The sequence below is a fragment of the Dendrobium catenatum genome, unplaced genomic scaffold, assembly GCF_001605985.2.
Source record: "Dendrobium catenatum unplaced genomic scaffold, ASM160598v2 fragScaff_scaffold_1196, whole genome shotgun sequence".
NCBI classification, from domain to species: Eukaryota; Viridiplantae; Streptophyta; class Magnoliopsida; order Asparagales; family Orchidaceae; genus Dendrobium; species Dendrobium catenatum.
This window is the reverse complement of record NW_021319658.1, coordinates 16,289-42,905: the sequence shown is the minus strand read 5'-3', so window position 1 is coordinate 42,905 and position 26,617 is coordinate 16,289. Positions and strand designations below refer to the sequence as shown.

Genomic DNA, 26,617 nt, shown 5'->3' with positions numbered 1-26,617 from the left:
TAAAAGTCCAACTGTAATCCAAAACTCACTAAAGTTTTTAATGTAAAGATTAAAAGATTTAATATGATATACTCAGCCTAATATAATCAATAGCAGTCAATATAATTAATGACAAAATATTATCAATAAAACTCAAAATTATCAATTATAAAAATAAGGAATCAGTGCAATGAATCTAAAAAATTAATATTTTTTCTAAAATTCAATAAATCACTAAATAAATCTATCTTATATATGCATATGCATCATATATTTATGCATTATCAATGCATTCAATATTATCAATAAAATTAATATATCTGACAATATCATCAGTGTTATTAATGTATACATGCATCAATACATGATTTACAAGACAGTACATCCATCTTTAACATGGTGTTTTCAACATATTTATTCCAACTGATTTTCAGTTTGTCATTAGTCATATCAATTATCACTTATCAAATTAATCAATTATCATTACAGGTGGCTTCATTAAATCAATAAAGAGTTGTCACTCTCTATCCATCAGTGTAATCGATCATCTATTACATACTACAATCGTGATAACACCATAAATAATCTTTAAAGGAAAGTCTGTCGGTCCACCCTCATGCACGTACAAGATATTATATTTTAACAGTAAATTAATTTTATAGTGTTAACAGCTAGCCTTTCTTGCTTATATAAATTCCACAATCAAAATGCAGTAGGAAATAATCAATTTTATTAAATACAAAAAAAAATATATGATAATCAAAATTATTGAAAACTAAAATAAGATTTGAGTACTTACAACAAAGAGAATAAATCTATAAACAAAACTGACATATGAAAAAACCTCGAACAGCATTCTTTGATCTCTTCCCTCTCTCTTCTTCGATAAGGCATGAGGCTTAAATTCAAATTTTGCATTTAAAAAAAATCATTTCAAGATTATTATAATAGGCATTGACACAAGTAAATATACATCACATAGAACAAGTTACATAGTTGAATCCAATGACATGAGAGATACTCTTAATAGATCCTTGGCATGTTTGTATGGTTTGCAGGATCGTAATTGGGCAACAATGATTGGAGGGACTGTAGTTCAGCAAAGGTGGTAAGAGAGACTGTAATTTCATGATCGATGTAGAAGGAATCGTAGTTGGGTGATTGAGGTTAGAGGGATCGTAGTCGGGAAACTAAGGTAGGAGGGACTGTAGTTGGGTAATGATGGTCAGAGAGATCATAATAGAGCGCAGAGGTCGAAGGGACCATAATTGAACGACGAAGGTCTGAGTGACTTTAGTCAGGTGATAAGTGTTAAGAGGGACCATAGTCGGACAATGATTGTCATATGGACTATAGTCTAGTGTCGTTAATTAGAGAGACTGTATTCTAGCAACGATGATCGGAGGGATCATAGTCAATCAATGACAGAGATCAAGACTATACTAAGATTATTGGGGTTAAAGAATCATAGTTTGGTAATGGTGGTATAAGGGACCATAGTTGGTGAGTAATAGATGTCGAAAGGACCTTAATCAGACGATTGAGGTTGAATGATCATAGTTGGGTGATGGTGGTGGAAGGGATAATAATCAAATGACGAGGGTTGGCAGGACCATACACAGTGGGTGATAGAGGTCAGAAGAATCATGGTCGGATGACTGAGGTTGATGAACCGTAGTCAAGTGAAGGTGGTCGAAGGGACCATAATCGGACAACTAAGGATTGAGGGATCATAGTAGAGAGACGGTGGTATAAGCGACCGTAGTTGATTGTGTGGCTAATACTTGATGACAACGGTCAGTTGATGATGTGGCAGCAAAGGTTGGTAGGCAAATGTCCGACAGTAGTGGCCAGACAAAGGTCTAGCAGGGGCAGCCAGACTGAGGTACATCAACAATGGTTCGAGGAGATCCGGAGGCTAGGGTTAGGTATAGGTCCTGCACCAACAGTCAGGCTAAGGTTCGATAACGAAGGTTGGATGGACATTCGACAACGACCAACTAATGGAAGTCTGCCATTATACGATAAGGGTTCTTCGGGGGGTGTGGAGCTTCGGGATTCTTCAAGCCTTAGAGTTAGGGGTGTAAATGAGTCAACTCGAGTCGAGTATATGTTTAATTGAGCTAAGCTTGTTTGGTTCTTGCTAAGCTTGAGATCGAATCAAGCCTGTTTACTAAGCTCGAGCTCTTTAAAAAATGTATAGTCTTGATTGCTCGAGCACATTTAGAAAGTTCAGGCTTGGCTCAATTATTGAGCTTGAATTCTTTGTTTTATTATTTTAACATAAAATTAATTTAAAAAATATTAAAATATATTTTGTGATGACAAATTAAATTTATTTTTAAATATATTTTAAGCTAATTGAGCGGCTCAACAAGCTTGTGAGCCGAGCTAGGCTAAGCCCAAGCTCAAGTTCAAACTTATTAAGCTTACTCATGAACTCATTAACTAGTTGAGTTCAAGCTGGCTCAACTCACATACACCTCTACTTAGAGCTCTTTCCATCTCTAACCCATTTGGGAAGTGGGGCCTATTTATTAATTTTTTGGGTATGGCATGCTTTGTAAATATGAAAAAATTCAGTGCAAATTTGATGTATTCCGTCAAATGATTCAAATTAATTCCTCCAATTATGAAGTATTTCCCTAGCATTTAAGGGCCTTAATGATATTAAAATTAAATGATCTTGGCTCGTTGAATTTCGTCTCGTTGGGTCACTCGATTCGAATATACTCATGTCATACTTAGAGATTATTTTAATCATCCCGTTAATGTCTTTAGATTTTCATACACTCTTCAAGCCCTTGATTTGACCTTATTGGGAGTGGGATTGGACTATTATTTATGTGGTTGAGTTGGCCTTGGCAAAGAAAAATTATTACATCCGGTGAAAAATACCGAGCATACCGAGTGTACCGAGTGCGCTGTACCGAGCACGGTACTGAGCACTTTAGTGACGTGACGTTTTGTTATTAGTTTCCGGATGCATTCGGTAACATGACGGAATAATTACTCCTTGCCAAAACACTTAGTTTGACTCTAATTGTGAATTTGTGCTGACATCAGAGTTTGTATCGTTTTAAATTTAATTTTAAAAAGTTTTAATTTAAATATAATTCCAGATTTGTGCCCATCAAAATATTTTTGGCGATATATCAAAGACAATTTTTTTTTAAAACTCTCTAAGTTTTTAAACCAACCCTTGCATTTTACCGACACGGAAGCCGACACGTTGTCGTGACCTGTTTCTTCCTTACAAGTAAGCAAAATAAATATATAAATAAAAATTAAAATTAACGTAAAAAAGAATTTAAACATATTTTTTTAATTCACAAAAAGAATTTCGCTGCCCTATCCCTCTCTCAAGCTCTTTCATCGATCTCGATCTCACCGTCGACGCCGATCTACATGGAGGCCGCTGCCGGCGGAGGAACGTTGTCGGAACTCTATCAGAACGCGCGGCGGCTTCTCCTCCGGACGAGGGATACTTTGGAAAAGCTTGAGCGGCTAGACTCTTCTTCGTTCTCCTCCTCTTCCTCCACATATTCCTCATCGCTGCCGTCTTACGCATCGGCGGCCGGTGCTGGGCTGGATCCGGCGGATCTATCCTTTTCAATCAAGCGGGATGTCACCCAAATACAATCCCTCTGCGCCGAGATGGACCGTCTCTCGCGCTCTATTGGCGCCAAGGGCCAACGCGATCTCTGGAAAAGGTAATGTGGCGCCTCAATCTCGCTTTGGTACTTTGTTTTTGAAGTTCTAATTGTTGTTTTTGCTTGATTGGATTTTGTATTTACATTTGTCGAGAGATATAGCTTAAGGGTCAGGAAAGGTCGAAGTCTCCGTGATTGTCTGAGGTCTGTTTCAGATTAAACTGACTGCAGAAAGATGTCACGCGCACAGCCCCAATATTGATTCTGAGCCTTGTAAATGAAAACGGAGAATGACTTTCATAATTTTCTGTTCTCATAGGTGAAATGCTTATTGTGGCGAGAGCCTGAGAGCATTGCTGACTGTTGCAGATTGGCTTTGATTTATTTTGGTGAAAGTGTGGTATAATAAAGAAACGAAACACTAGTATTTAGCTGTAAAGAATGCCATTTAAAGAAAATTGAGTGAAGAATTGAATATCAACTTCGTCAAGTAAGATGAATAATTATGATTTAATCCGTACTGAGTACTGCTGGGTAATCTTAATTCGCTTCATTTTGTTGAATCCTTTTCACTGCTTAACGTTTGCATCACGGCATTTGACCTTTTCCCCATTATTCTTAGTTAAGCACCATTCAAAATAATTAACATTACCTATAAATCCCAGCTATTATATGTATGCTATGCATGCTTTCGTCAAACTAGGCATTTATTTTTCTAAAGTTATCTTATATGAGTTCTTTAGAAGTTTTAAATCAATGAAGGTTTGACTTGGGTTGTATGCGTCTCATGACAATGTAGCATTTTGGGGAGAGTATCATGTACATCGTATTATCCTTGAATTGCCCTCAGAATAGTTGCATATGCATATACTTTAAGGTTTTAAATGGATGGTGATTAACTAGTTCATATCTCAAATTCCTAGAAAATGTATCTATTAAATGAGTAGATACAATTAGTGTTAAAGGATTACAAAGGAGAAGAATGCAACAAGGTTAACATGGGAATAAGCTGTTCAAGCGAAGCGGATTTGCAAAGAATAAGTCAGACGCCAATTGTAAAACTCAATACAAAAGAATGTAAAATAAGGATTCATAAAGCTTACCATTACTATTTAGCCAATTGGAACAATACTAATATGATTATACAACAACAACAACATCAAGCCTTTGTCCCACTACGTAGGGTCGGTTAACACAATTTTTTAAAAGATTCATGTCATGATTATTCGACAAGTTTTACGTTGGTTGTCAACTACCTAATGCAAACCTCCACTTTTCTCATCCAGGACTTAGGACCTAGCAACGGTAGTGTTATGCACTTTCAAATTATGATTAGTATAGATGCACTTTCAAGTTTTATCATAATGTTCTCTATGTTTATTTAGAAACATGTTCCCTTTCTATTATTTGTCCAATTTTCCACATCATGTTTAATTTTTATGTTTCTATCCATGTTTGAATTGAAGCTCCTTGGACTTGGTGTACTTATTGATTTTAGCAGCCATTGGATGGCAGCATAAAAATCGTTAAAAATTTATTTAAGGAATTTAAAATTGTTAATGACCTATATGTCTAATCTATTGTAATACATGATTGAACCTAAGTTACCAATTATTGGTAATCTGCTTTTTATTTGTGAAATTGAGGCAGCAGTAGTTTATGTTGACTTTAGATTCACACTGTTTTCCGTATTCTTCTTTTTTCCCAAGGAGTAACTCATTGCTTCCCTCCAAGTTCAAATAATTCAAGTTAGTGGTTTTGATATAAATGTATAACTTATGAGAAAATCTTCCTCTATCTCATGTCATTCTTTCTATTTTCTTGGCCACCTAGCATCTCAATGTAACACTTAAAATGATCTTTTATTATTTGTGACTACCCTGCTCAGAAATTGTTAGTGATTTTTCTCATGAGATGTTTAATTTAGTGAAAATCAATGGTTTCAGCATATTGAATTACTTAGCATGATGTCATTAGTTGCTATCTCCCCATTATAGTGCACAATGGCTTAATTTGGAAAAGGTGCTCCTTTCCTAATCCTTATAAGAAAAGAAGCTCCTATAAATATATAATTTATAAAGGGGATTAATCATGTCTTTAATGTGCGACTTTACAAATCACTCATTAAATGGCTAATTTTCCCATACATTTTTTTCAATTAATTTTTTGCATTTCTTTCTTATCAGCTTGAGCATTTTGGCTCGACAGTCTAAAATGTATCATGAATATATTTATATGAAGTTAGCTGTAGTTGATTTTTTGGCCTTTTAGTTTTCATAAAAAATCCTTATGTTTTGGCTTAAATATTTTACATTACCGTTGAAAAGAGGATACATATCAAGCCAACTTCACGGCTTTAAGTGAAATTTACTTATAGGATGCAATATAACTTTTAGTAGGCGCATTAAGGGAGACTGCCAACTCGATTGAATAATTAAATCACTTTCTACAATAACACTGCAACAACACTTCAATGTAATTAATTTACTTTCTAAGTTAAAAATAATGGATGTTGTGGTTTTCACAACCCCCCATGGGATTCTATAATCATCATGATGTCAAAATTTATTGCACTTAATTACTAAGTTGTATAGCAGGCTCAAATTGATGATCTCATTCCCTTTTGTTGATAGCATCTCTTCAAACAATCATTACCTGGATTAAGGTATGGATGAGGAAAAAGAATTACTATGATACATGAAGAAGATTGTAGGAAGGAATTATTGCGTCGCTCTTTGCATCATCGCTAAAAGAGTAGTAGCGCTGATAATGCCAAATTTTACGACAAAAATTAAAGTCTAATGTTGTATGGGTATTTTTATAGTAATTTTGCCCCAGTCGTCTTTACTTCTAATAATAAATTGTGATCTTATTTATATTATTGAGCCAAAATCTTCATCCCGATAAACAAGAAATTGGAAAATTTAATTAAGAATATGAGGGTGAAATCACTCCTTCGGCTCTAAAAGGCCTTTTTCTGAAGTTGCCTATTAAAAATGATGATTTTGGTCCCTTCACTTTTGAGCTCAGTTTCTTCAAAGGATTAGGAAAAAAGTTCCTTTTGAAAATTTCTCTGGTGTCCAGCCTTTACATTCAAACGTTACTGTATAACTACAATAACTATGTTGAGTCCCCTTTTTAAGGAGTGTTCAACTTTTCATGCCAATGCAGAAAAGTAGAACAGGTAGCGGCAGAGGCTGACTCACTTAGAGAAAGCCTGGACAAGCATGCACTGCGGCAGCAAAAAAAGGTTCAGGAGGCTAAAGAGCGAGCAGACTTATTAGGAAGAGCGGTAAAGAAGCTTTATTTAAATTTAAATCACATTTCTTTTTTATTTCTACGGCTAGGATATCTTATATGTTAGATAGTGATAAGAAGATGTTAATTTGCCATGTTTAAGTAATGAGAGTATTTGTAGAATGGCGACTCAGAACATATTCTGAGGATTTTTGATGAAGAAGCTCAAGCAATGCAATCAGCTCGCAATTCTCACATGATGCTAGAAGAAGCATATGCCACTGGAGTAGCTGTCCTTTCAAAATATGCTGATCAGAGAGACCGCCTAAAGGTAAGCTTTATTGCATAATTTGTCTTTATGCCATAATTTTGCTTGCAGGATCTATTGTTAACAAAATTAGACCAGGTTTGGTCAGATTTTTAGGAAGTTGATGATTTGAAATTTTGATTGATCCACCAACATTGTGTTTAGTGTATTCTGCAGATATTTACTAAAGAATATGCTATAAAGCAAATTTGGCCTATTAAATTTGTATTAGAAAGGTTTAAGAAATCGGGTTGTGTAAAAAATAATTTCAAATTTTGTTAAGCAATATCCTTGAAATCAATCACCTTGCCTTACCTGATTTTACAAAATTATTTTACGTAGCTACTGAAACATTTAATTCTATCAAAATTACTTGTATATATAGCTGTAATAATTTAATAAATAAAAAAATTACCGTTTTATCCTCCCAAGATTAACCCAGAAAATAATTTTCATTGATAAGCTGTTTGTGGAATTTACAAAATGTGGCATTGCTGCTAAGATCATTGTAGAGGTTGATCTAGACCCTACATGGGGCCGTGAAGTCGAGCCGTTCCAACATGATGGTCAGTTCCTTTATAAAGATGAGTTTCTGTAGCATTGGGCTGTGTTGGATGCATCATACTCAATCCAGGTGCTTCTTTGGCAGCAACAAGCTCCACTGCAACTTGCTCTTCTTTGAAAGACCCCAGAACAGCATGTTCTGATCATGATAGGCCTGTGACGAGTCTGCTTTAGCTTAGTAAGGGTGCACAATCCAAGGGAGAGGTAGAAAGAAGGGTACACAACCCAAAGAAGAAGAGGGGAGGGAGCCTCAAGCAGCCAAGGAGGGAAGGAGACTCTTTGTATGCAAGTGATTTCTATTTCACTTTAATTGATTCTCATAAAATCGTAAGGTACACTTTAGATAGAAATAGGGTCCTTAATACACATCTGAAATGCTTAGGACTAAAAAGGAATTACAAAGTGTTTTCTTGTTACATAACCATAAACATGGAACATATTTTAAACATGCTTAATGATATGTCGGTTCCCCAGGAACCGACTCAACCTCAGCCGGCCCAAAGGAGGCAGGTCAAACTGCCTCCTTCCTACACCGCCTAAGGGAGGGGCCCACGCCCAATTTGTTTGGATTTAATTAATTAAAAAAGATTTGATATCTTTTGTATTAAATAATAATATCTTATATTAGGAAAGTTGATTTAATTAATTAAAAAGATTTGATATCTTTTGAATTAATTAAATACTATCTTATATTAGGAAGTTTTTAACGAGGGTGGAGAGGGCTATTTAAAGGGCATGAAGGGGTCAGGGCTAGGCATGCTTTGGTTATTGTTTCTTGTAGTCTCGTTGGCGTTTTGGGCTCTAGACTCTTGTCTAGAGATTTGGGAGAGACGATCCTCCTCTCGAATAGAGGATCAATTGTATCTTTTCTTCTAGCTTATTTTGCTTTGAGTATTTAATCAAGTTCTATTATTTTCTTGGTTGTTTCATCTCCGATCTTGGGTGTTCTCGCTGTTTTTACCAATTTCGCATTAGGGTTGCTTGCGAACTCAAGTAGATCCGATAGGATTACTTGAGAAATCAAGTATTTCCTATCAAATTGGTATCAGAGCAAGTCGTGGGACCGGTGGAGGGCTGATTTCGGCAAATTTCAGCGGTGAATAGTTTCCCGGAAGAAAAGGGGATTGCTGTTTTTGGAGTTTCAAATCCATAATTTGTGAGTTTACAAACTCTGGATTACGATGGCGGCCAAAAAGGTGGATGCTCTGGAGGAAAGACTTGAAGGGGAGATGAATCAAATTAAAATGACGGTGGAGGAAAGGATTTCCTCCCTAGGAAAGGATTTCCTCCATGGAAGGACAAGTCGTCGATCTCCGAGACATGATGAAGAAGATGTTAGAGATTCAAAACCAAACGACGGCGTCCGTGGAAAAAGGAGGGGAAGGAAAAAGTCCGAATGCAGAAATTCTTAGGGAGGAAGATGAGGTAGAAATCATGAAAGGAGAAAGAAGAAGACCCCATCTGGAGCCTGTCCAGAGGGATGAAAGAGGGGGTGGATATGAGGAACGCCATGAGGGATACTATGGTCGCTGAGGTGCTGATTTTGAAGACATAAGGGGGGATTTCGAAGGTGGTTTGGGCTATGGCAGAGCAAGGGAAGACCGGGAAACATGGGGTGCACCTAACACTTGGGACAGGGGAAACTATGGAAGATTTCGGGGCAATGGGGGCGACCAGAATGTGAGGAAGTTGAAGATGCCCATATTCGAAGGAGAAGATGTGTATAGGTGGATTTACAAGGTGGAGCGATATTTTGCCGTCAATGGGTTAACGGATGAGGAGAAGCTGATCGCAGCAGGATTGTGCTTGGAAGGTATCAGTGGAGAGATCAGAGAATGCCTATCAGGAACTTGAGGGAATTCAAAAACTGCATAATAGAACGCTTCCAAACCAACCGGGGAGGAGATTTTTATGACCAGTTCTTTGCTCTGACGCAAGAGGGATCGGTAGCAGACTAGCGGGAGCAGTTTGAGCACCTAGCTAGTAGGGTGGAGCGACTCTCAGATACAGTATTGGAGGAAAATTTCATGAAAGGGTTGAAGGAGGAGATTCGAGCAGCAGTGAAGGTTTTGATGCCCCGTGACTTGGGGGAGGCCATGAAGTTGACCCAACTAGTGGAAAATCAGAGGAATTTGGAGAGGGGAGCCAAGAGTAGCAACATCGGGAGCACTTATAGGATGAGGACCACTCATCTAGCACCTAAAGGTCCTGCAACAGGAGGGAGTCGAGAGGCCACCAAGGAGAAGACAGGAGGAGGAAGCGGGGGAAATTTCAAGCGGCTGATGGAGTTAGAGATGCAGGAGAAGAGGGCTAAGGGGTTGTGCTTCAAGTGCGATGAAAAGTACATGCCAGGGCATCGATGCAAGGACCAAACTCTTCAGGTTCTCACCATCTGTGATGACGAGAAAACTGAGGAGGGAGGTGATGGGGAGACAGAGGAGGAGATAGAGGAGAAGCCACACTTGGATATGGTTGAGGTTTCCCTGAACTCAGTGGTAGGGTTCACTACGAATCACACCATGAAGGTGAAGGGAGAGATAGAGGACAGGGAGGTTGTGGTGCTGATTGATAGTGGGGCTACTCACAATTTCATTTTCACCCAGGTCGTCGACCAACTGGGAGTGAGATTGGTGGACACTGGTTGTTACAAAGTAATGATGGGTACAGGGAAGGTGGAGAAAGGCAAGGGGATTTGCAGAGGAGTGCTACTGACGATCCATGGGATACAGGTGAGGGAAGACTTTCTTCCACTAGAGCTTGGGAGCACAGATGTCATTCTGGGGATGAAATTACTGCAAACTTTGGGAGACACCAAAGTGAATTGGGGAGCTCTCACGATGGAGTTGACGGTGGATGGAAGGAAGGTAGTGATTAAGGGAGATGTGGGGCTTTCTAAATCCCTGGTTTCTCTTAAAACAATGGTGAGGGACATCCAATTGGCAGGCGGAGGGTATTTGGTGGAGTTGCATAGTTTGGAGGGAGCAAGATTAGATGAGGGAGGAGACATACCCCTCTCCATTCAACCATTGATTTAGCAGTTCCAAGAGGTGTTTCAGCCACCTCAAGGATTGCCACCGTAGAGGGAGTAGGAGCATGCCCAAGTGTTCAAGGAGGGAGTGTCACCCATCAGTGTTCGGCCTTATCGTTACCCTCAGTTCCAAAAGGATGAAATAAAAAGGTTGATTAGAGAGATGTTGGAGGCAGAGATCATCATACCCTAACATCAGTCCTTTTTCTAGCCCCCTTCTATTGGTGAAAAAGAAGGATGGCAGCTGGCGTTTTTGTGTGAACTACAGAACAGTTAACAAGAAAACTGTACCTGACAAGTTTCCTATATCAGTCATTGACGAGCTGCTAGATGAATTGAGTGGGACCGTGATCTTCAGCAAGATAGACTTGAAATCGGGTTACCATCATATCCGAATGAAGGAGGATGTACCCAAGACAACTTTTAGAACTCATGAAGGACATTATGTGTTCCTAGTGATGCCCTTTGGCCTCACTAATGCTCCCGCTACTTTCCAGACCCTTATAAATAAGGTTTTCAAACCTTATCTCAGACGATTTGTATTGGTATTCTTTGACAACATCCTGGTCTATAGCAGGACAGAAGAGGAGCACTGGGAGCATTTGAAGAGGGTGTTAGAAGTACTGCAGGAGTACCAGATGAGGGCTAATTTGAAGAAATGCTGCTTTGCACAAGCCAGTGTAAAGTACTTGGGCCATGTGATATTAAAAGGAGTGGCAGCAGATCAGTCCAAAATTGAAGTAATGCTAAAGTGGCCAGTGCCGAAAAATTTGAAGGAGTTGAGAGGATTCATAGGACTGACGGGTTACTATAGGAGGTTCGTTAAGGGGTACAGCTCCATAGCATGGTCACTCACTGAACAGTTGAAGAAGGATGGATTCTTATGGGGGGAAGCGGCGACATCAACATTTGAGAGCTTGAAGAAGGCGATGACTACAATGTTGGTCCTAGCCTTGACAGATTTCACTCAGACCTTCATTGTGGAGACAGATGCTTCTAGGTACGGACTGGGTGCAGTACTGATGCAGAGTCATAGACCCATTGCCTATTTCAGCCAGGTATTGACTACTAGAGCCCGGCTTAAATCAGTTTATGAGAGAGAATTAATGACCATTGTTTTGGCCATCCAGAAGTAGTGGCCCTACCTGCTTGGGAGGCATTTCATTGTCAGGATTGATCAGCGAAGCTTGAAATACCTGCTGGAACAGCGGATGGTGACGAAAGAGTATCAAAGGTGGTTGTCTAAGTTGCTAGGATACGATTTTGAAATTCAGTATAGACCAGGAGGGGAGAACAAGGTGGCAGACGCTTTGTCCACATGTATGGGGGAGCTGCAGACGGTGGCACTATCCATTTCTTTGATGCTTGACTGGGAGGCCATCAGGGAAGAAAGTGCTAGGAATGAAGAATTGGGAAAGATCATATCAGAATTGCTGAAAGAGGAGGGTAATCATCCAACGTACTCATTAGAGGGAGACAGATTGCTGTACCAGGGAAGATTTGTGATGCCTCGTACGTCAATCCACATCCCAAATTTACTTCAGGAATTTCATGGAAGCGCAGTTGGGGGCCATTCAGGAGTGCAGAAGACCAACAAGAGACTAGCGGTCGAGCTTTACTGGAAGGGAATGCATAGAGATGTAGAGGAGATGGTGGCAAGGTGTGAGATCTGTCAGAGGAACAAATATTTGACTGTCGCTAGGGGGACTACTACAGTCGTTGGCATTACCAGGACGAGTATAGGAGGAGATATCCATGAATTTCATAGATGGGCTGCCCCTTTCAAAATGCTTCACAGTGATCTTGGTGGTGGTGGATAGATTGAGCATGTATGCTCATTTCATCTCCATCCGACATCTTTACACCACGGTGACAGTGACTTCAACATTCATTAGAGAAGTGGTCAGATTGCATAGGGTACCAGAAGCGATCGTGTTAGACAGAGATAAGGTGTTACTCAGTCATTTTTTGAGGGAGTTGTTCAGGTTACAAGAGACAGTTCTAAAGAAAAGCACTGCTTACCACCCATAGATAAATGACCAAACCGAGGTGGTCAATAGGAGCCTAGAGACATACCTAAGATGCTTTGTGTCATAGACACCCAAGCTATGGGCCAAGTGGCTATCTTGGGCAGAGTACTGGTACAACACGTCTTTTCATTTTGCTTCACAGATGACCCCATTCAAGGTGTTGTACGGACGAGATCCCCCACACTTGGTGCACTTTGGGAGTAGCAGTAACCCAGTGTCGTTAGTAGAGGAGTACTTAGAGGAGTTGAAGAGGCATTTACTGAGAGCTTAATAAATTATGAATAAATAAGTAGATGGGCATAGGAAGGACATCCAATTTGAAGTAGGGGAGAGGGTGTTCTTGAAGCGTCGACCATATAAACATAAGACAGTCGCCAACAGGAGGAACGAAAAGCTGGCTCCAAGGTATTTTGGGCCTTATGAAGTGCTGGAGAAGATTGGGGCAATAGCATATCGTCTGAAATTACCAGCAGCAGTAACTATACATCCGGTTTTTCATGTCTCGCAGTTGAGGAAGGCCATTGGTGACTACACAGCCAGTTCCGAGCTACCAGCAACACTTACTGAGGATTTAAAGGTGACTCTGGAACCCTTAGAGCTGGAAGGGGTTCGCCAAAACAAAGATGGAACTAAGGAGGTGTTGATCAAATGGAAGAACCTCCCAGATTACGAGGCCACGTGGGAGCCATATGAGAGGATAAAACAACAATTCCCTTGTTTTCACCTTGAGGACAAGGTGATTCTTTGGAAGGGCGGTATTGATATGTTGGTTCCCCAGGAACCGACTCAACCTCAACCGGCCCAAGTGGGGTCGGCACTTGTATAAAGGAGGCGGTCAAACCGCCTCCTTCCTACACCGTCTAAGGGAGGGGCCCATGCCCAATTTGTTTGGATTTAATTAATTAAAAAAGATTTGATATCTTTTGTATTAAATAATAATATCTTATATTAGGAAAGTGGATTTAATTAATTAAAAAGATTTGATATCTTTTGAATTAATTAAATACTATCTTATATTAGGAGGTTTTTAAGGAGGTGGAGAGGGCTATTTAAAGGGCATGAAGGGGTTAGGGCTAGGCATGCTTTGGTTATTGTCTTCTTGTAGTCTCGTTGGCGTTTTGGGCTCTAGACTCTTGTTTAGAGATTTGGGAGAGACGATCCTCGTCTCGAATAGAGGATCAATTGTATCTTTTATTCTAGCTTATTTTGCTTTGAGTATTTAATCAAGTTCTATTATTTTCTTGGTTGTTTCATCTCCGATTTTGGGTATTCTCGCTGTTTTTACCAATTTCACATTAGGGTTGCTTGCGAACTCAAGTAGATCCGATAGAATTACTTGCGAACTCAAGTACTTCCTATCACTTAAACCATATTAGCATGCATTAAACTTAAGACACATTGACACATGGAGATTAAAGAAAGAATCATTGGGAACCAATACATAATTGGCAGGTTATTGAATAAAGCTAGGCTTTCTAATTTGCATGAGTGAGATTAATGCTTTTGCATTTACAATAATTATAAATCTCTGTGGGCTTGTTGTTCGTTTGTGTATGCTTATGATGTTGCACATGTTTACGATAGTTGTAGTGTTTCAAATTTTTCTTTGCACTGGTTGGAGAGGTGCGCTTGTAGTCTTGGAGTGACAAGTATTGGAGTGACTAGTAGTTTCAACTCTTTTTCAACACAATTGAGAAGCTCACACGCTCAATCATGCATAGGTTTCTTGTCTTCTCGAAATGGAATGAACTTAATTGCTTACTAAAATTATAATGCTTGATAACTCTATGAAAGCATATTCCATTTCATTAAAAGTCAAATCTTAATGATAAATTTACCTACTTTCATTGTCATCTTCATACACTATGAGAGATAAGTTGGTCATTTCATTATTGAAATCGCACCACATCATGTGAAGCACCTTCATCCTTATGTGTTAGGGTTTTTTTGCACTCCTAGCATAAAATCCTTCATCCGTCCTCTTGTTGAAGTTCTTCTCTTTGCCTTTCTGAAACTTACTCAAAGAGTAGAAGCTTTTTTTCTTCTTCCTTTGCTTATTAAACTGCCTTATGCTGCCTAGACATGAAGGTGATTTCTTGAAAGATCTCTTTTTCTTCATTATTAGAGCTGTCATCATTGGATTGCAAGTTAGAGCTAGTACTTAGAGCAAGAGCTTTCTTCTTCTTTGAGTTTTCTTTATTTCCTTTCTTTATCTGCTTCTTATCCATCTTATTTGTTGTGAACGAACCTTACAAACTGTCCAAACATAATTGCGCTGGCTTGGGATCATATTCCTTTAGAAGGCACCTAAATACCTTTCTCTCGTGTTATTAATTAGTGAGAATTTTAACAAAAAAATAAGTTTATTAATTATGTTGGTAAATCTAGTAAATATTATGTGGGTGGACTCTTTCGTTTGCATCTACAACAACTCATCAGTCATGAATAAGCATGTTTATTTTGGACTTTTTAACTTTTGCGATCTCGTAAATCACCTTAAGTTTTGGCCTGACCTCTTAAGCTACTTTGAGAATTCTTGAATTCATTATATGATAAACCTCAGTGAACGTGGCTGATGGCCTTAGCATTTACATATGCTTCCCTTTTTTTGTTAAATTATAAATTGGCAAAAGGCTTTGGCAATGAATTGCTCTCAACCACATTAATAGTGATTTTGTACTCATTTACTTCAATTTCCCATATCTCAATGTTAAAAAGTAGACATAATTTTTCCACTAATTATAACAAAAAAACGTTTGGAAAGCAATGGGTGATTTGCCGAAAGACCTTCACTAAGTATATCCTCAAAATGAATAGGTTACTCCATTGATACACTCTAGGAGTTCAATTTTGTAAAGGGTGGCCACTTGTTGGTTGTTAGAGGGGGTGAATTTGGTGAAAATTTTTTGGAGCAAATGCAGGAATTGAAGAATGTAATTAAAAAAAAATCATTTCACGCCCAAAAATCATTTTACATTAAATGCATTACAATAAAAAAGTAGAGTACAGAGATTGAGTAACCAAACTATAAGAGGTGGTAAAAATATTATGATGGTTTAATTTTTCTAAAAAGTTACATCAATTCTAAGCTCTCTATTGGAAATTTCTCTCCTAGTACAAGTGTGGGGCTTGATTATTTTGATTTTTTTTTTAACTTATTTCTTTATACTTTTTATACATGGTTCCAAATTTCATTATTTGATTGATCGTGTGATTGATTTTTACTTAAATCTAATATAATCAGAATTTCAACAAGTGCATAGCTTTCATCTTTTAATGTGGTTTTCTTGGTTTTGAATTTTATATTATTTCTTGGCGAAGGACATTGAATTATTTTCCGATTTATTTTCTTTCATATGTTTTTTTTTCGTCAAAAATAATGAATGGTTATAAAAAAATTAATAGCTTATGACTTGTTAAATTTTATATGCATTTTGCATTATTATTTTGCCTCTTTTAATGGATTTATATTAGAAATCCTAGACCTTAAGATGCTCTACATGATATTTGATATAAGAGTGTAAGGTTAAACCATATTGTTTTCTATTTGACTATTTGTATGACATAATAATTGAGTTAGCTAACAAAACAATAAAATTATGTCAACAACAAACAACAACAACAACAACAACAACATCAAGCCTTTATCCCACTAAGTGGGATTGGTTACATAAATCATTTTTCTCCACTGTGTTCTATTAGTCAAATTCTCATTTAAATTTAATAAAGAAATGTTATTTCTAATATTTTCAAACCATGCCTTTTTAGGTCTACCTCTACCTTTTTTAACATAAGACAAATCTAATATATCTACTCTTCTAACTAGGTCAGCCGCCGTTGTATGTGACCAAACCATCTAATGGGACTCTCTCTAATATTATCTTCTACCGGAGTTACTCCAAACAAACAATGAAATTATGTCATTTATAAAATTAATTTAACTATAATTCTAAACATTTAAAATATAATTATTAAGTTAAGAACTATATTCCTTTATTCGATGGAAGTTGTAATCCTAGGACATTTAAATATAATTATTAAGTTTTTTTAAAATATTTTCCTCGTTTTGGTATTAATTATAATGTATCAATTAGGAATTATATAAGTGATTTAGCATTATGTTTTATTGCATTAACTATTCATCATATTCATGATTTACATGAGAATATTCATAGAAATTTTATTGTTAGTTGTGATAATTGTTAACATACTGCATGTGTGAAGATGAGATATGTGGAATTCAAATCAAGTGTATGGTAATTGTTTGTCTAAACTATGAATGGTTTCTTAAAGCAATTCTTAACTGACAAATTACTAGTAAATAGTATCTTATAAAGTCAACAACTAATTGGGATAAATATTTACATGTGATGATTCTCATAAATTTTGTATATTAGTTCAATTTTTAATGTATATGATTTAACTCCATGTCATGAACTATTAACTAATATATTGAATCTTCTCTCTTTCAACCCAGTTCGAGATTCACATTTAGTATTGCTTCTGCATAATTTTTAATCAATAATTGTAATATTGTAACCATGGGCGGATCCCTCCTTGCTTCAGGGTGGGCAAATGCCCACCCTAAAAAATAAAATAAAAAATAAGGTATAAGATAGAGAGTTTTGGGATTTCCCCCCCCCCCCCCCCAAAAAAATATTTTTTTGCCCTAATATGCCTCCATCTCGCCCGTGCCTGCCCATCCGACTAGCTCATTTGTGCCTTCCCGGTCAGGTTGAACCCCGTTAGGGGGCGCTACCCCCTTGGACCCGCGACATATCTGCGAAGCGTACAAATTTTTGCCCCCCCCCCTGAAAATTAAGGCTGGAACCGCCCCTGATTGTAACATAAAATCATAATAAAATCTGAATTTGTATCCTTTATTTTTGATGAATATAAATGATATATTTTGTGCTTGCATGATAGATGTCTGCGGGATGACTCTTGATTTCCCCCATGAAGTGCAATTATGCAAATCTATTTAAAGAATATCAACTGAACAATTCTTTATAGTCCATTTTTTTCAACTATTGTAGACTTGATGAAAATCTCAAAATGTACAATAAAAAACACAAATTGTTTGCATCGAGCTGAGAAAGGAGCTCTTAAGTTCAATTTAGTTGCTTTACTTTTTCTTGTGGGAGGTTTATTTTAAAGGATTTTTTCAGTTTTCAGTTTTCAATTGATTGACTCTTTGGTCAGTGAATTTACGAGTGTATTTTCTATTGTATTTGTGACTTGGATGTCTTCTTTGGGTATTTTTATGATTTTTTTGCCATTTTTGCTATTCAGTTTGCTTTATCTACTAATTGGATGACTTCTCTGTGCTGGAATGATATGCTAGTCCTACGTTTATCATGCTGCAACGACAAATTTCCTTTTGTTTTGCACTTGTGGATATTTAGAGACATACATGCTTCCTTATTCAGGCCTTTTGCTGGTCTTTCTAGCATTTATGATGGCTGGCCTTTATTGGTTGGTTGTAGCTGGAGTTTTAGGATTTTTGTTTTTCTGATATTAACCGTGTACAACTTATGCGTTTTTTTATGGTTGGAAGGGAACCGCAAGGAAATTTGGTGATTATAAATAGCGGCCTGAGACATGTAGAATACTCAAATAATTATTTCAAGAAAATTCTTATTTAGTGTGGTTGGTTGTTGCAATATTCTTAGGATTTCTATTTTTCACATATTAAACGTATGAGACTTTATGTGTGTTTGATGGTTGCAAGGGGGTTGCAAGGAAATTTGGTGGTTATAAATAGGTGTCTGAGGCATTTATTATACTCAATTAATTATTTTCAATAAAATTCTAGTTTAGTGCGGTTGGTCTTTACTGGTTAGCTATATAGCAGGATTCTTAGGATTTCTTTTTTTTCGGATATTAAATGTGTTTGACTTTTCTGTGTTGTTTGATCATTGGAAGGGAATTGTAAGGAAAGTTGGTAGTTATAAATATGCGCCTGAGGCATGTATGATATTCATTTAATTATTTTTAATAAAAATTATAGTTAGATGTGTTACTCTACTTTTTTGAGAGTCAAGTCATTCATCATGTGAACATGTGAAAGACTGATTTTTGGGAGATGTTAACTATTTATATAAGTTGAGGCTTGATCATTTCTGATTTTGGCGACTATTTTTGCAACTTTTTATTCCTTGTTTTAAATTTTGTTATTTAATTTATCATATGATTGATTTTCTAATTTGATACAATGTAATTTTCAAAGTGTGTGGGTTTCAACTGATTTTGCAGTTTTTTTCTGAATCTCTTTGTATTATTTTTAGTAGAAAGCTAATAAATTGTTATTTGAATGGTTATCTTTGGTATTCTTGATTTTCATTAGAAGTACTGAATAGTTAAAAACTAATAGTTCGTGTACAATGAATTTTTATGTACTTGTTGGATGATTTTTCACAGTTCATAATTGTAGAAACTTTTAATCCTAAGATGTCCTATATCACTCAGAAAATTAGAATGTGATATCGTTATGATATGATAAAAAAGGCAGCTAAATAGAATATTTCGATAAAAGGCTAGGTGAACAATTATTCTTATAAAGAATATTTATGATCAAGTTAGGTTCCATTGAAGTTGTTCGTCTGAAATGGCAGGTGCTTGTAGCTTCAAATTAAGTAGGTTAAGATCGATGCGGCTTGTTGAAACTTGATAGCATACAAATGACCAAATGGGAAGGTTAATTTGCTATCAAACTGGTCGATCCTGCAATTGTTTGGCGTAATGCTAAAGGAGATCAAAGTTGGGCCATATAAACTATTGTTCTAATCTATTTTCAAACTAAAAGATTAAGCATATGGGTGAGAGTCAATTACTTGATATTTTTATAGCATACCTTTAAACAATTAAATTTGGGATTAAACCCAGTACTCTCGCATGCTGTAGTAATCTCCTTATTTGTTAGAGCTCTCTATGTTCACTCCCACTCAAGTTTAGTTTCATCAAGTATTATGCAACGACAGCTTTGTAATCGTGGGCGGAGCCAGAAATTTTAATTATTGGGGGCACAAATTAATTATTTTTAAAATACTCCCATGCTTTTTGTTGATTTTTTTGCCCTTAAATTTAATATTTCATGGTGAAATAATATCTTGATTATGGGTGTAAATTAGTCGAACTGGCTCGTGAGCTGACTTGGACTTGATTTGGTAATGAGCTTGCGAGTTTAGCTTGATAGCTTGTATATTAAACAAGCTCGAGTTCAAACTTGATGAGACTTGGCTCGTCAACTCACAAGCTGAGCTCGTTTATTATTATATTAAAAAAAATAAAAACTTGTATTATTTAAAGAAATATGTTACTTCCAATGAAGCCGAAAAATACAAAATATTAATTGTATTTAATGCAAATTGTTGCTCCCAACAGATTTTTTTGGGGAAATGCTACTAGCTGGTTGTTGTTTTAAAAAAAAAGCATTAAATATATTTTTAAAAAGTCTGCCAATCTATTCTCCCAATAAAAAAACAAGTTCTTTCATCCTATTGTCCAACGGGTGGCTTGTCAATGAATCCCAAGTTAAGCTCTCGATCTCTTTCTCCAGCGAGCCAAGATGACGAACCAACGTTCCAACTTCTCCAGTGAGGTAAGCTCACAAGTCAAGCTCAAGCCAAAGGCAATTTAGGCGGGCCGAGTGGGCTTTTATTAGGTCAGTAGGGGCCCGTGCCACCGGGGCCCCCACTGTAGCTCCACCCCTAGCTTTGTTGACCATATGAATCTATCATAGGAGTTTCTTGCCATTGATCTTTTCTCAATCATGGTAGAAGGTGACGAAGATCCATTTGATTTTAAATCACATGAACTTCGCGGATCTCAACTGAATCATTAGGTCTGATACCGTTTGTTGGGACTAAATCAATGAGGATCAAATTTTGATAAAAAATATCGGCATTTAAACCAATTTTCATATGATCCAAAGTCAAACACTTAGTATCTCTACAACAACAACAACAACAACAAGCCTTTGTCCCACTATGTGGGGTCGGCTACATGAATCCTTTTTTGCCATCATACCCTGTTAAAAGTCAAATTCTCATTTAAATCTAATAAAGAAAGATCATTTCAAATATTATCTAACCAAGTCTTTTTTGGTCTACCAAAAGTCAAATTCTCAACATCAAGCCTTTGTCAAAACAACAACACTATATATATATTCAAGTGTCTCTATCCAATATATTTTTAGATATATGATGTGAGACTAAACTCAATATTTTTACATGCTTTAATAATTGTTCTTCTTATGAGTTAAGTGCAATATTTGAATAGATTCAAATATATATCACAAATCATAGATAATCTCTTCATGGTTATTATTTCCTATTTACCTTATATATAAAAAAATGCATTAACTTTTATTATCATTAGATATTCACTCGGCAGCATTAAACGTGAGATATTAGGAAATAGTTGTGTGAATGATGGGGACATCAACTCGTGGAAGGTTTATCAAAGGCGTGGCTGCCGATCTACGGCCACGATCGAGTCTTTGTATTTCTGAATCATTTATGTTATTTTATGATTCATGTATTTTTCTATTTGCTTAGTGTCATTTTGGTTTTTTCGTTTGTACCCCTTTAGTGGGAATTGTTGTTTGTAAGCCCAAAGGGCAATGTTGTCTTTCTTTTTTTTTTTTTTGAGTCCTTATACGTGGCTATTTAAAGCCCCTTCTCTCATTGTATGAGGTTAATGAATGATTGATTATGAATTTTCTTCTTGCATGAGTTCTTGTGAGAGCTTGAGTGTTTGATGGAGAGAGATCCCTAGGAGAGGGAGATTTGCGCACCACCAACTAACCTTGGAGACGGCCGGGTTCGTGGCTTATTATCTTCTTTGTATTCCTTTGTTTCTCCCCTCCATCTAAACCGCCAGCTATCATCCCCACCCGAGCCCCCTTTTTCCCTCCCCAAGCCCACGGCCAACCCATCACCCGTCAGCCCCCCACCCAACCCGTGAGCCCCTCTTTCCCCTTGCCATACTCATTTCCTAATTTATGTTGGGACAACTTTGGAGTAGTTTGAAATTCAAATCTCATTAATTTGAAATTCAAAATCTTTCCAAATTTACCAATTCTATTTTTGAAAAGTTACTAAATTGATCCTTTTGAATTTCAAAATTCACATTGGATTTAAGTATTTCTTTCCTAAATCCCAAATTAGGCAACCCCAACTATCTCCCCAATCCCCTCCTTGCTCTTTAATGCCGCCGGCCCCTCATGCCCATCCCCATTAATGCTCTTTTGATTATTTCCCAAACCCATCCCACACTTAGGAAATATTTCCTAATCCCAATTTCCTACTTGGCCGAATTTTCCAAATCCCCTAAAGCCTCCAATTATTTCTTAAATCAAATAATTGATTTAGACTCAAGTGATTTGTTGCCTTAAGTTTTCTCCCTCCAATTCCCCAACTCCTATTCCTAAAATCTGAAATTTCTCTCAGATTTTGGATCAAAATCTGAAACTATTTTCAGATTTTTTGGGAAGACTACTTGGAGCTTGCATCCTCTCCACTTGCAAGAGAAACTTCTTTCTCTTTGCCATCATTCAAGAGGCGTATCAAGTGCTAAGGAGATTCTCACTCAATCACCCTTGAATGGCGGATCCGACAACTGAATACGGTTTAACTTGAGACGAAGACGGCTTCACCGACGTCCTACGATCAACCTTCTTCGACGTGAACCCAAGGATTGACCACACCGTCAAAGACTACTTGGAGCGAATTCTAGATACCTTGGGGAACTATTGACGAACACTTCGACGGCGTCGAGTGTAGGATCTCCACCACTCCTTGACGAAGGTTCTATTTTCCCTTGGTCTTATCTCTGTTAGTCTAACTTCTCTTGGTTTGATTGCAGTCACGACCGACCTCTCCTCATTGCTCATGCTTAAGCTTAGTAAACGTAGGGTTTGAGTGCACCTTTATGTTTTCTAATTATTGTTGTTAGATTAGGGATTTCTTTGAAAACTACTACTTGTCATTATATTGTTTTCTATTTTATTTTGAAAATTTCAAATCTCTTGGCACGTGATTTAGCCTATAAGCGGGGGTGACCCTTTATTTGTTTTGATTTGTCATTTTAAATTGTTGTGAGTTTTGTTCTTTAATTATTCTAATCAAGAGTTGTGCAAAAATCTAAATGAACAAAAAAACATCTCATACTTAGTCCTGCATCAGTGAACTAAGCTCTAATAAAAACCCTATATATTGACTGCAATGCTTATGAAATAGAAAAGTTGCCTTTATGATTTTAAGAGATAAAAGATAAGAGAGAAGGAGAACAAAAGAAATAGAAGAATTAAAAAAAAAACATTTTTAAGAGAATAGATTGTTGTCTTGACGAATCGACAGTATTATTGCACTACCAATTTTAAGTTAAATCTACAGATAGGTATAAAGATGCCTTTTTGAGGAACTTTTAAAATGGGTATTTTTTAAATGTTTCTTTATTCATTTTTGTTTATTATCTCTCATAAGTTTTTTTCACTCATTCTTATCTTGGGAGACATATGACTTCATTTCTTTATTGAGCTTGGGTGTAGTTGGATTTTGGGATGGGTTGGTGCATTGCTTTATTTTATACACTATTTTTGGCTTATGATTTTAAGAGATCGAATTTGCTCTCCTTAAGCAAAGGCGTAGGCTTTGTTTACACCGACCTACATGAATCTTGATTTATATGATCTTTGATCTCTTTGCTACTATTTTTTGGCTAATGGCATTCACTCATAGTTGTGCTTTCAAAATAAAAATAAAAATTAGGCATACTTTTCCTAATGGTTGTATGGTCGAACAACCCGTTTTAGAGCAAGGCAATTATATTTGAAAGTGAAAAAATCATGATTTTTTGTGCTAATGAATTATATTGTCATGTCTTCCTTTTTATCATCAAGAGAACATAAGGTGGTGTTTTATTTCAATCTATTTTATTTTGTGAGTTCTATATTGAATTATTCATTACGCATATGACTCTAGTAGTATCACACTTAGTAGGAATTTTATTCAATTTTATACTAAAATCAAGGAGGTTCTTCAACAATGGAATTGAGCACAAGTTTTGACAACCACATACTTTGCATTAGCAATAAAAGGTGGTATTGAATCTTGCTTTCAATTTGACTATGAGATTAGGGAGCTGTGCAAGCATTACAAGTCACAAAACTACCTTTGCAATGAAGAAAATTTTGAGAAAAATCATATCAAATAAACCTACTATGTCTAAAACAATAGCACCATTGGGATAACAAAAAATAAGTGATTGTGAGCCTACTAGGCACCAAAAAGTTCTTTTGACCACCGTTAGGAGAGATTCCTTAGATGATTCTTGAAATCTAGCACTCATGTAACCATTAAAGATAATATTATAACGACTTGTGATTAAATAAAAGATCGAATGCTATGTCAATTGAGCATTTGATATGCATGTCTTTCATCTTCCTCTTTGTCAAATAGACTCATTAGCATATTGATTAACTCGAGTCTCCCATGGCTGAACTCTTTTTTAGTGACTTTTTTATCTATTTTGTTTGGTTGATGGGGATTTCACTTTAAAGACATTATTCTCAACCTTTGGATGAATAATTTAGGATTTATTGTGTTTGATGTGATCCCTTGTAATTTCACTCCTTCAGAAGTTCATGATCATTCTCATCTTAATCGGAAGCTTGCAGTTATCAAAATCTCACTATTTCGGGTATCATCATGTTCAAAATGTTTGGGAGAAGAATTGTTATGATTCATTAAATATAATCAAATATAACATGAATATATTCTTCAACAATCAAAATCCTATTTTTATAAACACAGAAGAAATTGTTTTTTGTGGAACAACCAAGAAAAATTATTTGCATTATTGTCAAATGAAAGACCCTATTCTCATGACTTGGATGGATGGTCGAGGATTTGTTGAGGTGGATGTGATCCTTGTACTTCCACTCCTTCGAAGTCCATGATCACCCTCTTCTTAATTAAAATCTTGCAATTGTCAACATGTCACTAGTTAGAGATATTCACATTCTTTAACCTACTCTTTATATCATCTTCATTAAAACATTTGGGAGAAGAATTATTAAGATTCATCAAATGAAAAATGAATACATTCTTCAATTATCAATGTACTTTTTTTATAAATATAGAGAACTTGTTTGTTGAGGCATAGCTTAGAAAAATTGCTTGAAGGGTATTTGACAAGTGTCCACTAATGGTGTCCTTGCTTATACAGAGAGCTCAAAGAAAAGCCCTGGATGTTCTCAACACTGTTGGACTCTCTAACTCTGTACTGAAACTCATCGAGAGGCGTCATCATGTTGACAAGTGGATCGCATATGCTGGTATGGTGATCACAGTTGTTGTAATGTACATGTTCTGGAGGTGGACCCATTGATTTTTTTTGCAGCTGGCTCCTGATGTGCTGGAATTAAAGGTACATTACTTTCTTTCTATGATAAATAATTAGAGAAAATAATCAAAATAGTTTTTAAATTTATTAACTCTGTTCATTTTATTCTCTGATTTTTTTTTCAAATGTTTCAATTTAGCTCTTCAACTTATTAAATCTAAACCAAATCAGTCATATCATCAAGTTTATCATTTCTTTGGATGAAAATTGGTGAAGGGGAGTTTTTTGAACTATTTAGGGTTAATCTCATTTGTTTAAATTGGTATTAACTATTAAGTGATGAGGTTAACCCAGAAAAATTCAACATGTCATTATGAAAAGCTTCTCCGCCAAATTATGTTCAAATAAACAGCAAAAGCTCGTGATAGGATGAAAATGACAAAGTTGACATGAGGACCAAGTTGAGGACTAAATTGAATACATGAAAAAATCTCGGACTAAAATGACATACTTTAAGGTTTTGTTTGGAACGACTTTCTTACTGCTTCGTAAAGTAGCTTTCTAGTACAAATATTTTAATTTTTGTACTAAAAAGCTAATTTAAAAAGCAGAAAGCTGTCCCAAACGAACCCCAAATCTAGAGGTCACTTTAGCCATTTTACTCTAAATATTTCTATGTATCTATGGTTGCAATGAATTGGAACTATTATGCAGCTAACCATTCTGTTTTTGCAGCCCTATGTTGAACCACATGCTTTGGGAAATGCTCTGAGAGTTAAATGTACTTAACCTCCACATTAAGCATTTGTATTTGTCTCACTTTGGACCATTTCTGGCTGGTTAGCTTAGCTAGTCTTTTGGTTGCTCCAATTTCTAGCTTGCTAAAAAAAATCATAGCATCTGATATTATTAACAAAAAAAAAAAGATTGTATATGCAAAAATGGGACATGTTTTAGAGGGATGGGGAAGAAATCTGTAATAGTATAGTTGATCATTGTTCCTTTTTGTTGATTGAAGCTTCGTTTGAGACGGTTTTCTTATTGCTTTTTAAAACAGTTTTTTAGTACAAAAAATAAAAATTTTGTACTAGAAAGTTGCTTTCAAAAGCAGTAAAAAAGTCATCCCAAACAAAACCTAATGACCTGATCTCTTCAACCAAGCTTATTGTTTTAAGAAGTACCATTACTGAGTATTCTTACACATCATATTGTGCTCATTTTACCTATTGCAGTACTTGAAATAATCAAATTTGGTTGTATGCAATGAGAATTTTAGGGTTCTAATTCAGTGATTGGGTCTGAACAAAAGCCCTTATGTGTGCTTTTGATTTTAGATTTTTTAGACAATAATCCTATTAAGGTTAACCATTGTGCTAATACATGTAATGAGATTTCATAAATTTTTTTTTTATTTTGTATTAAATTTAGAATTTATATTTATTTTAAATTATTGTAGTTTTTCAAGATCATA

At 36.3% G+C, this 26,617-nt stretch overlaps 1 protein-coding gene across 1 annotated transcript; it reads left to right on the top strand.

Moving 5' to 3' along the window:
- The first annotated feature begins 3,310 nt into the window (after positions 1–3,310).
- Positions 3,311–26,410, top strand: LOC110095755 (membrin-11). Its single transcript, XM_020821413.2, has 5 exons — positions 3,311–3,692; positions 6,804–6,924; positions 7,051–7,200; positions 25,030–25,230; positions 25,882–26,410. The coding sequence occupies exons 1-4, from the start codon at positions 3,388–3,390 to the stop codon at positions 25,189–25,191; spliced, it is 738 nt and encodes a 245-aa protein (XP_020677072.1). The 5' UTR covers positions 3,311–3,387; the 3' UTR covers positions 25,192–25,230; positions 25,882–26,410.
- The last annotated feature ends 207 nt before the right edge of the window (positions 26,411–26,617 follow it).

Excerpts from the sequence above, each read along its gene's own strand:
- LOC110095755 (XM_020821413.2), top strand. The coding sequence starts at position 3,388 with ATGGAGGCCGCTGCCGGCGGAGGAACGTTGTCGGAACTCTATCAGAAC. Across the intron at positions 3,693-6,803 it reads CAACGCGATCTCTGGAAAAG|AAAAGTAGAACAGGTAGCGG; the intron begins GTAATGTGGCGC and ends ATGCCAATGCAG. Across the intron at positions 7,201-25,029 it reads ATCAGAGAGACCGCCTAAAG|AGAGCTCAAAGAAAAGCCCT; the intron begins GTAAGCTTTATT and ends TTGCTTATACAG.